Source organism: Phoca vitulina, unplaced genomic scaffold (assembly GCF_004348235.1).
Source record: "Phoca vitulina isolate PV1807 unplaced genomic scaffold, GSC_HSeal_1.0 scaffold7, whole genome shotgun sequence".
NCBI classification, from domain to species: Eukaryota; Metazoa; Chordata; class Mammalia; order Carnivora; family Phocidae; genus Phoca; species Phoca vitulina.
Window position 1 is genome coordinate 11,761,939 of NW_022589710.1, and position 12,349 is coordinate 11,774,287.

General features: G+C 35.8%; 1 protein-coding gene across 11 annotated transcripts in view; it reads right to left on the minus strand.

Moving 5' to 3' along the window:
- Positions 1–12,349, minus strand: part of RALGAPA1 (Ral GTPase activating protein catalytic subunit alpha 1) — a 247,521-nt gene that overhangs the window by 86,988 nt on the left and 148,184 nt on the right. For all 11 annotated transcript variants that reach the window (XM_032404962.1, XM_032404961.1, XM_032404954.1 and 8 more), the window contains 2 exons: positions 3,603–4,467; positions 1,165–1,236 (listed from right to left, as the gene is read on the minus strand). In XM_032404962.1, the coding sequence (XP_032260853.1) occupies positions 1,165–1,236; positions 3,603–4,467 (937 nt within the window). The remainder of the gene's footprint in view (positions 1–1,164; positions 1,237–3,602; positions 4,468–12,349) is intronic.

Genomic DNA, 12,349 nt, shown 5'->3' on the forward strand with positions numbered 1-12,349 from the left:
TATATATATATATATATATATATATATATACTTAAGTGGAAGAATAGTTTTGAGGATGTCAGAAATGGCATTTTTATAGCTGACAATGTGCCAGTCTGCTGACAGGACCAATAAAATCAGAGGTGGGTGGCACACTGACTGTGGGAACAGAAAAAGCAAAAAACTGGAAACATAAAAGTACAAAACACCAACTGACTAAGATGTGAGAGAGTGAGAAATGGATATTAAGTAGGTTGTGGATTTGATATCTCAGAAATACAGGTATTCAAAGTATTGCTTTATTAATGTGTTTCTAGTTATACTGCCAAAAAACCCCATCCATAAGTTTTATTTAGAGTCTAGACAAGAAAGTAACATATATACATGTCAACCTTACAGAAATTCCAGTTAAGTAATATTTTGCAGTTTCTAGTACTGGTTTCCCAGAAGTCTTGTTCATATACTATACATCAAGAACCTAGATACCATTAAAATAATGATGTAACAAGATTTTACACATCAAAACCCAAATGTAAACAGGTACATATCCAAGAGCTTAATGAGAAATCAGATTTATAGCAATATAATAACCTATATCCATGTTCTTTGCTCCATTAATATTTTTTGTATGTACTAGCTTGTATTTTTTTTTTTTAAGATTTTATTTATTTTTTTGACAGAGAGATAGCGAGAGCAGAAACACAAGTAGGGGGAGTGGGAGAGGGAGAAGCAGGCTTCCCGTGGAGGAGGGAGCCCGACGCGGGGCTCGATCCCAGTACCCTGGGATCATGATCTGAGCCGAAGGCAGACGTTTAACGACTGAGCCACCCAGGCGCCCCATGTACTAGCTTGTATTCACCAGTCATTTCACTTGAGACCTCCAAGACTAATCAAAAAGGGTATATTTGGAACGTCTAACTATGGGAAAACCAAAGGACATTTTATAAGTTCAGTTAGATTTCTGCCATCAAAAGAATTCTGAAATGCATTAAAAAGGTATAAACTATTCAAAGATACCAAACAGTTTAATGTAGTCCTGCATTTTTTTCAAAAAGTTTATTATTTAAAGGTATAAGTAAATCAAATGTTTCTGTTCAGAAAGTCAACAATACAGTATTATTCACACATAAATAGAAATAGCTGACAGTTGCTAGTTATAAATCTGAAGGTTCTCCAACAACTTACCACTGTCTTGAATCCAAGTTCCTAAGTTCTCTAAGTAGTTTCTCATTTTTCTTCAAGAGATGAAAGCTCCTCCTAAATAGAGAGATTTATAAACATTTTCATCACCTTTGCAGTGAATGACATGACAGTCCCGGAAATACTTTCCACTCTACTCATGCAACTTTTAAACACTTTTCTTGCCTTTTCATACTTCTAACACAAAGGAGAACAGACCCTAAAAGAAATGTAAAGAATAAATGTCATTATTTCTACCAAGGCCCTCATAGATTTCTGTCAGTGGATCATTATCTATTGATCACTTCAATTTTTCCTTGCAGATGCTGTGAGCTTCTCAAACTCATATCCAGAAAAATGGCTAAAAGTACTTGCAGGTTCCTTCTCAAGAGTTTCCTAAAAATATTTAAGAAAGTTGCTCCTAATGAGAAATAAAATATTCACAAAATCTAAATCATTATCAAGTAAGCATATGTAATCCAGATGGAATTTGCTTTCTTCCTTATGTTACCTTACAGGTATTTTTTACACTATGAAGCAATGTAGACATTTTACCAAATACATTCTTTATGTGCTAAATATGTACAAATTATATTCATGAAATCAATGCTTGCTGTGGTAAAATACAGCTTCCCACCTTTAATTTTTCTCAAGAGCCAATATATGAACCATCCTACAGCAAGAGAGAGTAGAATGCACTTACATGAGTGGCAATTACCTACATTTGGACATACCATAAGGCAAACTGTATTCCTGACATGTCTTCCCCATAAAGCAGAGAATACTGCCTTCTAATAAATGGAAGGGTTTAAATTAAGTAAGATTATAAACGCTAGTCAAGCAAGTAGAACTCCATTTCAGTGCTTCATCTGCATTTAAATTACTTTAAGATTTATTTGTCCAGTGATACCTGAGTTCCCCTCCTACTACAAATTGAACAAAAACAATACATTAAATAATGTCGTGTCTTCCACATCCCTACAGCTTTTAGTATCACAGAAATTTAAAAAATAAATGTATAATGATGCTTTATACTAGTGTACAACTTGGTATTTTATGTACATTATCTAAATTCTCACCACTATGTGAGGTGGGAGTTATTTCTTCAACTTATAGCCTGAAGCTTAATGGTTAAATGACTCTAACCTGGTTCTTCTGATTTAAATCTCATGCCTTTTCATTTAACTCTTACCCAACTTACATGAATACTTGGTGTTAACTGCAAGCTTTTTGCAACATGTGTAAGAAAACAAAATTTAAAAAAATGAAATACAGATTCTTTTCCTGATTTGATGATAAACCTTGAGTTAACTTCTCTGATACAAACAAGAAAAGATCATATTGTTATTTGTCAAAAAAAACCCGTTAGGCTTATGTGACATAATAAGAAATATGTATTTGGGCTCTGCCCCAGTTCCTGACACAGAGCTCCTAAAACTCTTGTTATTTCCTGAGCAATGAAGGTGACAGGAACATCTTACAGAGTTCCTAAATCTCTTGCAATTTCCCTGGTAATGGGAGAATCTTCTGTTCTGATGAGGTGATGCTTGGTGTGCTCCTGGATAACTTCAGGATGGGGCTTGGTCATCCGAAAGCACAAACCATGATTAGAAGCTTGGAACTTTCAGCCACCCCTATGGGGAGGGGAGACTGGCTGGAGACTGAGTTAATAGTTAATCATGCCTATGTGAAGAGGCCTCTATAACAATCCCTAAACCATGAGGTTCAAAGAGCTTCCTGGTTAGTCAACTCAAGTCAATGTGCTGGGTCGGTGGCAGACCCCAACTCCACAGGAACAGAAGCTCCTGCACTTGGGAACCTTCCAGACTTCATCCTATGTACTTCATTTGTCTGTTCATCTGTATCCTTTAACCACCTTTTATAATAAACTGCTGAACAGAAGTAAATGTTTTGTGAGCCATTACAGCTAATTATCAAACCTGAGGAGGTAGTTATCTGATTTATAGCTAGTTGGTCAGAAATATGGACTTTCAATTGTGTCTGAAGTGGGGGGCAGTCTTGTGGGTCTGAGCCCTCAATCTGTTTGTGCTAACTCCAGTTAGTGCTGGACCTGCCTGGTGTGGAAAACCCACCTATTTGGTGTCAGAAGTGTTATAAGAAAAAAAAGTTTCTCCTATTAGCTTACGTGAAGGTTGGAAAAATAAGATTTTTTTTTCAATTATATGAGCTGTAATTTCAAAGTCAGAAAGTTCTACAAGTCATTATGAAAATGTTAATAGTTAATTTATTGAGTTATCTTTTTATTCCCTTGAATCCTGATATAACTCAGTCGTCTCAAAAAAAAAAAAAAAAAAAAATCTGTCCAAAAGCCAAAGAACTAATTGGTAGATAAAATTTAGTGAGGAAAAGAAGAGAAACTAAAATGCCTGATCAAAAGATGAATAAGACTAATGTTAAAAAAAAAAATTCTCTTTTATTCTTACCTTTTGTCCCAGGAATTCATTCCCAATATACTAAGAAGCAATCTGCAATAATAAAATGCTGACTGAGGCTTTTGAGGTGTTGGTTCATCTTGCTCCACAGCTTTCATGTTTAAGTCATTAAAGTGTTTCTCAACAAATTCTTTTTCCTCTGTATGCTGCTTAAGGATAGCATTAATAACATCATTTTCCTGTTTTTCAGAAATGCACACAGGTTGTGGAGCAGGAATATTAAGTGAGATTCCAGTTCTCTGTAAGCATTCAGGACTAGTTATACCTAAATACTGCAAAAGCTCGTCAAGAACATCTTCTTCATCTCTTATGGTATCCCAAGTTGGTACAGTTTCTCTAAATCCTCTTTTAAACTGGAGGGAAATCCCATCATTTACTGTTATATCTTCTAAGCATTCATTAGATGTAGGAGGCTCTTCTGGCTTCTCTTGGCGAGACAATGAAAGTACGAGCGATGTAGGCTCTGACAAGCCACTCACAGGAGGTGGTCCATACAGAATGGCAGAATCCCATGAATATTTTCCGGAGAGATCACGTACTATGATTCTAACATTTGAATTGGCTGACGCAAGGCCAGCAGATAAACCTCCTCCGGGTATACTCTCTTCTGATCTGATCTGGATACAGGAGACTAAGGTTGTATTGTTCAACACAAAGAACTGGATATTTGGACTCTCAAAGAGTTCAGGAGAAAGTTCAGTACTTTCACTGTAATGATTGTCATGATTTTCACACACCTGACTTGTTAACATAGCAGGACCACCACTCATTGGATAATGGCCCAAGTGATTTACCAGATGTGTAATAACAGTGCGGGCGGCTATCGAGATTAATCCTTGCTGCATTTGAGTTTTCACTAGAAATAAGAAATATAAGTGAGTGGGAATACTGCTGCTTCCTAGGAAGTCATGTTAACAATGAAATTATTAGACAACAAATGGAGATTTCTTCACATTACCAAAATCACATTAAAATATTAGAGTAAATATGAGTATTTCCAATTCAGATTCTGTACTACAGGAATGATGGCAAAGAAGAAAACTCTCTTTGATGAAGTTTTGTTAATTTTATGAAAAAGCCCTTTTTCAAAGTTTTGCTTATGGAGTCATAATTTAAACTTAAGCCTTTATATGTAAATCATATTTAAAAGAAGGATCGCGAGTATTATAAATCACCTGAAATCGCTTAGTATACACATTAGAAAGCCAATGAAATCCAAATGATAAGTTTCTTATGAGTAAATTCAGAGAGACAGCATGCCTTAAATGTCATTTAATTATGGCTTTTATCAATGATATAAAAGTTTCAGAGAAAAGTAATCCTTCACTAAACTTTAGGAGTCAGAATCAATTTAAACAGTGAGTTGGTATAGCCAGTATATGCCACAAAAACTTTATTTTAAGGGAAAGCAAATTTTATGGGCCTGCTTATGTATTATATTTTTATAAGATACTCTTCTGGGTCATTGTGACCTAGTCTGAGCAGTTAAGTTGTATGTAAGAAGCATATTTCCTTCCTTCCTTAAATACCTTAGGGAAAACAAACAGATAAAGAGCATACCCATATGAGTAATTTTTAAAAAAAAAATCATACCAAAGAGTAAAAAAAGAAAGCTCAAAGAATATAGCACTCAGAGGCCTGAAATGTCAGGACCTCAAGGAAGAGGAAAAGGGAAAAAGAAGGCAGAAAACACAGAGAGAGAATAAAGGGCGGAAGGAAGAAGTGGAGATAGACAATAACTTGTCAAAGCCCACTAGCCAAAGACTGCCAGTGTGATCCTAAGTAGGGCTGATGTGGAAGCCAGTTCTGAAATAAGTGGTATCAGGGAGTGGAGACAGTTTGGTTACGATTATCTTGATACTTTTCATCCAGGAGGCAGGGGAAGAGCTGTCATTGGTAAGGAAGTACTCATCATTCATGTTAGGATGTTTAGTTGTGTGTTTGTATGTTTACTGTGTTCTTGTCTTATGTAATTATAGACACGATTACAGAATGACTGTGTCTCCATAATGTTCTACCATAGTCTTAGAGTGATCTTGTCTGAGTATTGTTTATATTCTGAAAGGATTTTAATCATTTGGGAATACTATGGCCTACCTGCCATAATAAGTCTACATTTGATCTAAATCTAAATCTAGATTTGATCCTGATGACCAAAGCATTATCTACATGTAATAAATGCCTTAGTTTTAAGTGTACTTTGTGATGTATTTTGGTAACTGTACAGACCTGTGTAACCACCCAACATAATCTATAGTAAAATTCCCACATAAAAAAGAATAAATTTTATTTTATGTAAATTATATCTCAGTAAACCCTACTTTAAAAGTTTATAAGGATAGGGGCGCCTGAGTGGCTCAGTCGGTTGAATGGCTGCTTTCAGCTTAGGTCATGATCCCAGGGTCCTGGGATCGAGCCCCGCATCGGGCTCCCTGCTTGGCGAGGAGCCTACTTCTCCTTCTCCCTCACTTGTGCTCTCTCACTCTCTCTCAAATTAATAAAGTCTTAAAAAAAAAGTTTATAAGGACATTAGCTTGTGCACTGCTCATATGGTACTTAAAAAGAGGCAAGAGAAAAGAAAAGTGTTACATTTTCAAGGCCACAGCCCTCAAGGTTGGAACCAACACACTGGCTATAGGCAGAGATCAGCAAGAAACCAGCAGCTGTGCCATTAATAGCAAAAACATCTTCTTCCATTACTCCAACTCTAAAAAAGAACAGTTTTCTCTGGCCTTTGGTTGATTTTGAAATGTTAAGAGTATCAAAATTTTAATCTTCCATTATCAATCAAGTTTGTGACTATATACATATGTATATGAATATTTTTCAGTTTACTTAAAAAGTTCCAGTTACATTGAGTTTTTCTTCAATTATAAATACGGCTAGTTCTGAAAATCAGCTATTCAACGCTAGATAACACTAAATGATTAACCTTAATTCAATCCTACATTTTTAAGACCATATGCAAGCCAAGTAATAAGATATGTCACTGGATGATGAGAAACAGAGGGGTGGCTTGAATCTAGTGTCTGCTTTCCCTTCCCTCATTATAACAGAATTTAATGAATGTTCACGCTGTTAGGGGCCTTACACACAATCTAGCCAATACCTGTCATTTTGAACATGAGGACAAGTAGGTACACGAGTTAAGGGATTTATCTGCCATAGAAGAACAAGGCTGGTCTTTTGCTTCCCAGTTCAGTGTTATTTCCATCTTTACCACAACTCTAATTTTCATATTTTTCTCTTTTGTTAAAATGCCCCTTTCTTTTGGCAAATCACTGTGACATATGGAAATAATGAATTCAAAATTTGTTTTTCTTTGTATAGTAACTTCAAAATAGTATTATTTAGTGTAAAGTACCATATAAAAGGGCCAGATCAATTGAAAAGCTCATTTAAATAAGACTAAATCACATTTTAAATGGTAATAAAAATCATAATTAAAGACATTAAAAATTTTTTTGATGTATGAAAAAAATTTTGTTCTTTCTTTTTCCTTCTTCTTTCCTTTTGAGTGATAAACTTAAATAGGTGACTTGTTCTAAGCAGTGAATCTTTTTTGCAGAGCATTTCTGAAGTGAAAGAATGTAATTTAATAGAAGCAGATCACAAAATAGAGACAAATTCCTGACACTGTCTCTGGCCTGAGCTGTGATCATGGACAAATCACATACAACACCTTAAACCCCATTTTTCTCTAAAAATAATACAGATTTCTTATAAAGATGAATTGAAAACTCATATAAAAAATTGGATATAACAGAAGCAATATAAATCATTCAATTTTGAGAGCATTATAAGTAACACAGGTTTTATGAGTTCCTTTTTCAAACTTACTTATAAATAAAACTGCAAGAACAAGCCCCACTCTTTACCTACAACAAACCTCTAAGCCCAGGTACCTGTCCATCCTATACATCCTCTTCTCAAAGGAAGAGATAGTGGGAATGAAGTTCAAATGAGCTTGTTCACAAATCTGTCATAATTATTAACACTGAGAATACTTAAAAAATATATTTAGATTTTAAATGTAGGTAACAGCATTTTCTTTCCTAAGCTGCTTCTCTTCAGGATATATATAAATATGAAAGGATAAAAATATCTCAACTTGTTAACTGGGCAATTTTATTTAGATTTTTTTTTTGAGTTATAAACTATAGAACGTATGTATCTCTCTTCTACATATCTATTTAGATATAAAGAAAATACATGAAATTCTCTAAATATTGAAAATGAAATTCTAAATAAATAGCTTTAGGAGAAAATGCAACATGAAGATATCGATGCTTCTAAGGCTTTGTGTAACTGGCATTCATTTAAATAAGTCTATTCAGGGTTGTCTTTTCAGACTGTCAGATTAAACAAACCCTACAGCATTTGCAGCAAACCCATAATTACAGATTATTATGGCATACAAAAGCAGCAAGACATAAAAAGCTGCAGCAATTCATTGCACTGTAATAGAACATGCAGAGGAAGTTAATTTTGGCAAATGCTTTAAATATTAGCTTTGCATAATATGTATAGGTGAAACTATAATTAGGACAGAATGAATCCTTTGGAGCCTCCTTTCACTCTGACCCTGCAAATGATGACTTTTTGCTAATAAGACTACTGCCATTTGACAAAAAGCCAACTTTACTACCTTGCTTTATTATTTAGTGAATTTAATAATTACAGCCACTCCTGCCAATAGTTCTCAAATCAGACTTGTTCAATCCAATACTGAGCTTATTATGGACACTCTATGTTTAGAAATCTTTGGCCAAAAAAGTACTTGAAGATGATGAAGCATGCCTTAGACAAGGGCACAGTGATTAGTCACTTTGCCACGTTAAAAAAACACAACAACACAGCATGTAGTCACTACAGACCACAGAATCACCTGCTGTTGGCCTACAGCTGTTCCTAAAAGGTTCTGCATTTGTCTGGTCTTTTATATCTTTAAGAAATTCCAAAGGGTACAACTTAATACATTTAGAGAATAATACTCCAAAGAGTATTTGGTATCAATATAAAGTTCATCTATTTAAATCTTTACTTTTGTATCTTCTCCAGTGACTATTAATGGTATAGATTTTGTCTGAAATACACTAAAACCTCTCTTTACATAAGTAAACTATTTATTTCACTGTTTAACAAGTGCGCTATAATACCCTGAATCAAACTTTATCATTTTACCCTAAAAAAACAACTAATCTTTTCATAAAACTTTGTTTTCAAGTAAAATAAACACTCCTTTTTACTATATTAAATCTAAAGAAATAATACGTAAAGTTGCCTATATATCAATTATGGTCTAAATTATTTTCCTATACTATACTTCCCAGTATATCTCTACTATATCTGAGCTAAAATTTATATCTTACATTCTTATTTCACTTGTATATAGCTGACCCTTGAACAATATGGGGGTTAGGGTGCCAACTGCCCCCCATGCAGCTGAAAGTCCATGTTTAACTTTTGACTTCCCAAAACCTTAACTCCCAATAGCTTACTGTTGACAGGAAGCCTTACCAATGGCATAGCAGGTGACTAACATGTATTTGGATTGTTATATGTATTATATACTGTATTCTTACAATGAAGTAAGCTAGAGAAAAGAAAATAATAAGAGAAAATACATTTATAGTAAAAAAAACAAACAAAAAAACCCAAAACCCATGTGTAAGTGGACCTGCACAGTTCAAGCCTGTGTTGGTCAGGTCAACCGTATCTGTGTTTTGGACAAACTATTAGCAACTTGTGGTCAACCCCAAACCCTAGCCCTATTTCTTTGATGTGTAACTTCCGATCTTCACTTGCATTCTACATCACCAACCCATTATCATGGCCACATCTTAGATGTCTTAATCATTTATAACTATTCCACCTTTAAAAACCAAACTCCTCCTTAACAGCTTACTCTTTGACCACAATCAACTAATCTAGTGATTTTCCCATTCTGTTTTGTAGAGCCCTTGGAGAATGCTTTTGGAGATGGGCAGAAGAGAAGTCAGTAGGATCCCAGGCCTCCACCCTGCTGCAGCTCTACTTCTAGAAGTTTTACAAATTGGGCTTCCTTGTGAAATTTATTTTATGTAAAACTCCTTGTGAAGGGGTTCCACTGTTTAAAAACTCATTTTAAAAACTACTGTCTGTAAGACTGTTGAATCACAGACCTGTACCTCTGAAACAAATAATGCATTATATGTTAAAAAAAAAAAAAAGAAGATAGTAGGAAGGGAAAAATGAAGGGGGGGAAATCGGAGGGGGAGATGAACCATGAGAGACTATGGACTCTGTGAAACAAACTGAGGGTTCTAGAGGGGAAGGGGGGATGGGGGGATGGGTATTAAAGAGGGCATGTACTGAATGGAGCACTGGGTGTTTTTTTTGTTGTTTTTTGTTTTTTGTTTTTTTTTATTTATTTGACAGAGAGAGAGCGAGAGAGGGAACACAAGCAGGGGGAGTGGGAGAGGGAGAAGCAGGCCTCCCGCGGAGCAGGGAGCCCGATGTGGGACTCGATCCCAGGACCCTGGGATCATGACCTGAGCCGAAGGCAGACGCTTAACGACTGAGCCACCCAGGCGCCCATACTGAATGGAGCACTGGGTGTTATACGCAAACAGTGAATCATGGAACACTACATCAAAAACTAATGATGTAATGTATGGTGATTAACATAATAAAAACAAACAAACAACTGCTGTCTTAACATACTGATGCTCTCCGTGATTATAAACCTCAGCTGCATATTAATCACCTGCAAAGCTTTAAAAACTCCTAGCTATCCCAAATTAAGATATCAAAATCTCTATGGATGGGAACAGAGCAGCAGTAATTTAATATGCAACTAAGGCTGAGAATCACTGTTCTCTCTCTTTTTTTTTTTTGAGTGAGAGAGAGTGTGTGAGAGATGGGAGAGAGAGCACAGAGGGAGAGGGAGAAGCAGGCTCCCCACTGAGCAGGGAGCCTGTTGTGGGGCTCGATCCCAGGACCCTGAGATCATGACCTGAGCTGAAGGCAGCCACTTAACCGACTGAGCCACCCAGGTACCCCTTGAGAATCACTGTTCTAACTTCTTATTACCACCAATATCTACTTTATGATTCACTGGATCATTCCATTTTCCTCTAACTTATTAGACATTTCTAAGCATCAGTTTAATCCTCACTAAGCCTAAATTCCACGGCTAAATCATATACTAATACTCTGAAAGTCATAGTTCCTATGTTTTTCCACCACATCCACCTTACTGAATGCTGACTAGTACAACCAAACCTTTGTAGTTTCCATTTTCTGTTGGACTCTCAATAACTTCTGCCAATTCCCTTAATTTACTTCCATTTTCTTCTTCTTTCTGGGTCAGGATAAGGGCTAATATTAGCACCTATACTTTCTAGCTCACTCTTCAGGAACTTCGCCATACTAATGATCCCCTTCTCATCTTCCTTCTCAGCTTATAATTAAAAGTTCAATTCTCTTCATTCTTAGAACTCCCTTACCCCTGAATTATCCTTTAGCTCACCACTGTCTTACCACTTTTCTTTTTTACACAGTCAAGCTTCTATAAAGAGTACTTTTGATAAATGGTTCTATTTCTTTAACTACTCCTTGCTCCTCAACCGACAGCCATCCACTTCTCCCTCCTACTTCTCTGCTGAAATTAAAGCAGACATATTTTTCAGCCTTTCTATATTTGACCTATCACTTAATACCAGTGCCCAGTCTTTTAAATACCTTTTTCATGTTTTTATTTCTGAGAAATTACTCTCTCCCAGTTTTCCTTCCTTTCCAACTTTTCTCAGAACACACACAAACACAAGCATGCACGCATGTGTGTGCACACGCACACACACACACAAATAAATATTCCTAACAATGACCTCTCTGCTATATTTGACATCTGCATATACAACAAACTGCCTGCTAGTGGTCTTCATATGTATAATCAACAGGCACCCCAAACTAAACCATTTCCAACACTCCTCATTTTCCCTCTCAAACCTCTAACTTTTCTCATATTCTTGGTCTACTTTGGGGGAAATCTAACCAATTTAAGCCTTTAGCAACTCTTGTTTGGCCTACTGCAATAGCCTCATCATTGGTCTCTCTGCTCCTGGGTTAACCTCCCTAAAACCAATCTAACATACCAAAGATCAGCAAATTCTTTCTGTAAGGGGCCAGATAGTAAAAATTTTCAGTTTTATGGACCACATGATCTCCTCCGTAACTGTACAACACTACTGTTGTTGCACAAAAGCAGCCATCATGATATGAAAATGAACAGTACGGATGTAAATAAAACTTTATTTACAGAAACAGGTGGAAGACATGGGCCATAATCTTCTAACTCCTATAAAATACTGTTTTCAAACTGCTCTTAATACTAAATTTATCATGTATATAACCTTCTTAAAAACCCTTCAATAACTGCTAGGTTCCTCTGGGCTACCTCCATAATTCTTAAATGTAGTTTTACTTCTATACTCATATTTATTTATTTACATCTTTCCCTGATATCAGAAAGTAAACTCTCTGAATGTAGAAGCAATGTGGCTTAAAAAAAATGTTACTGAGTTCACTACCTATCAAGAACTATGCAAAGGGTTTTACACATCCTATCTTATTCAGTACTCAAAACAACCATGAGGGAATGAATATTATTATCCCCATTTTACAAATAAGGAAACAGAGCCACTCAGCTAGTAAATGAGAGTTAAAATTCAGTACCACCACTTCTGTTAGGCTCC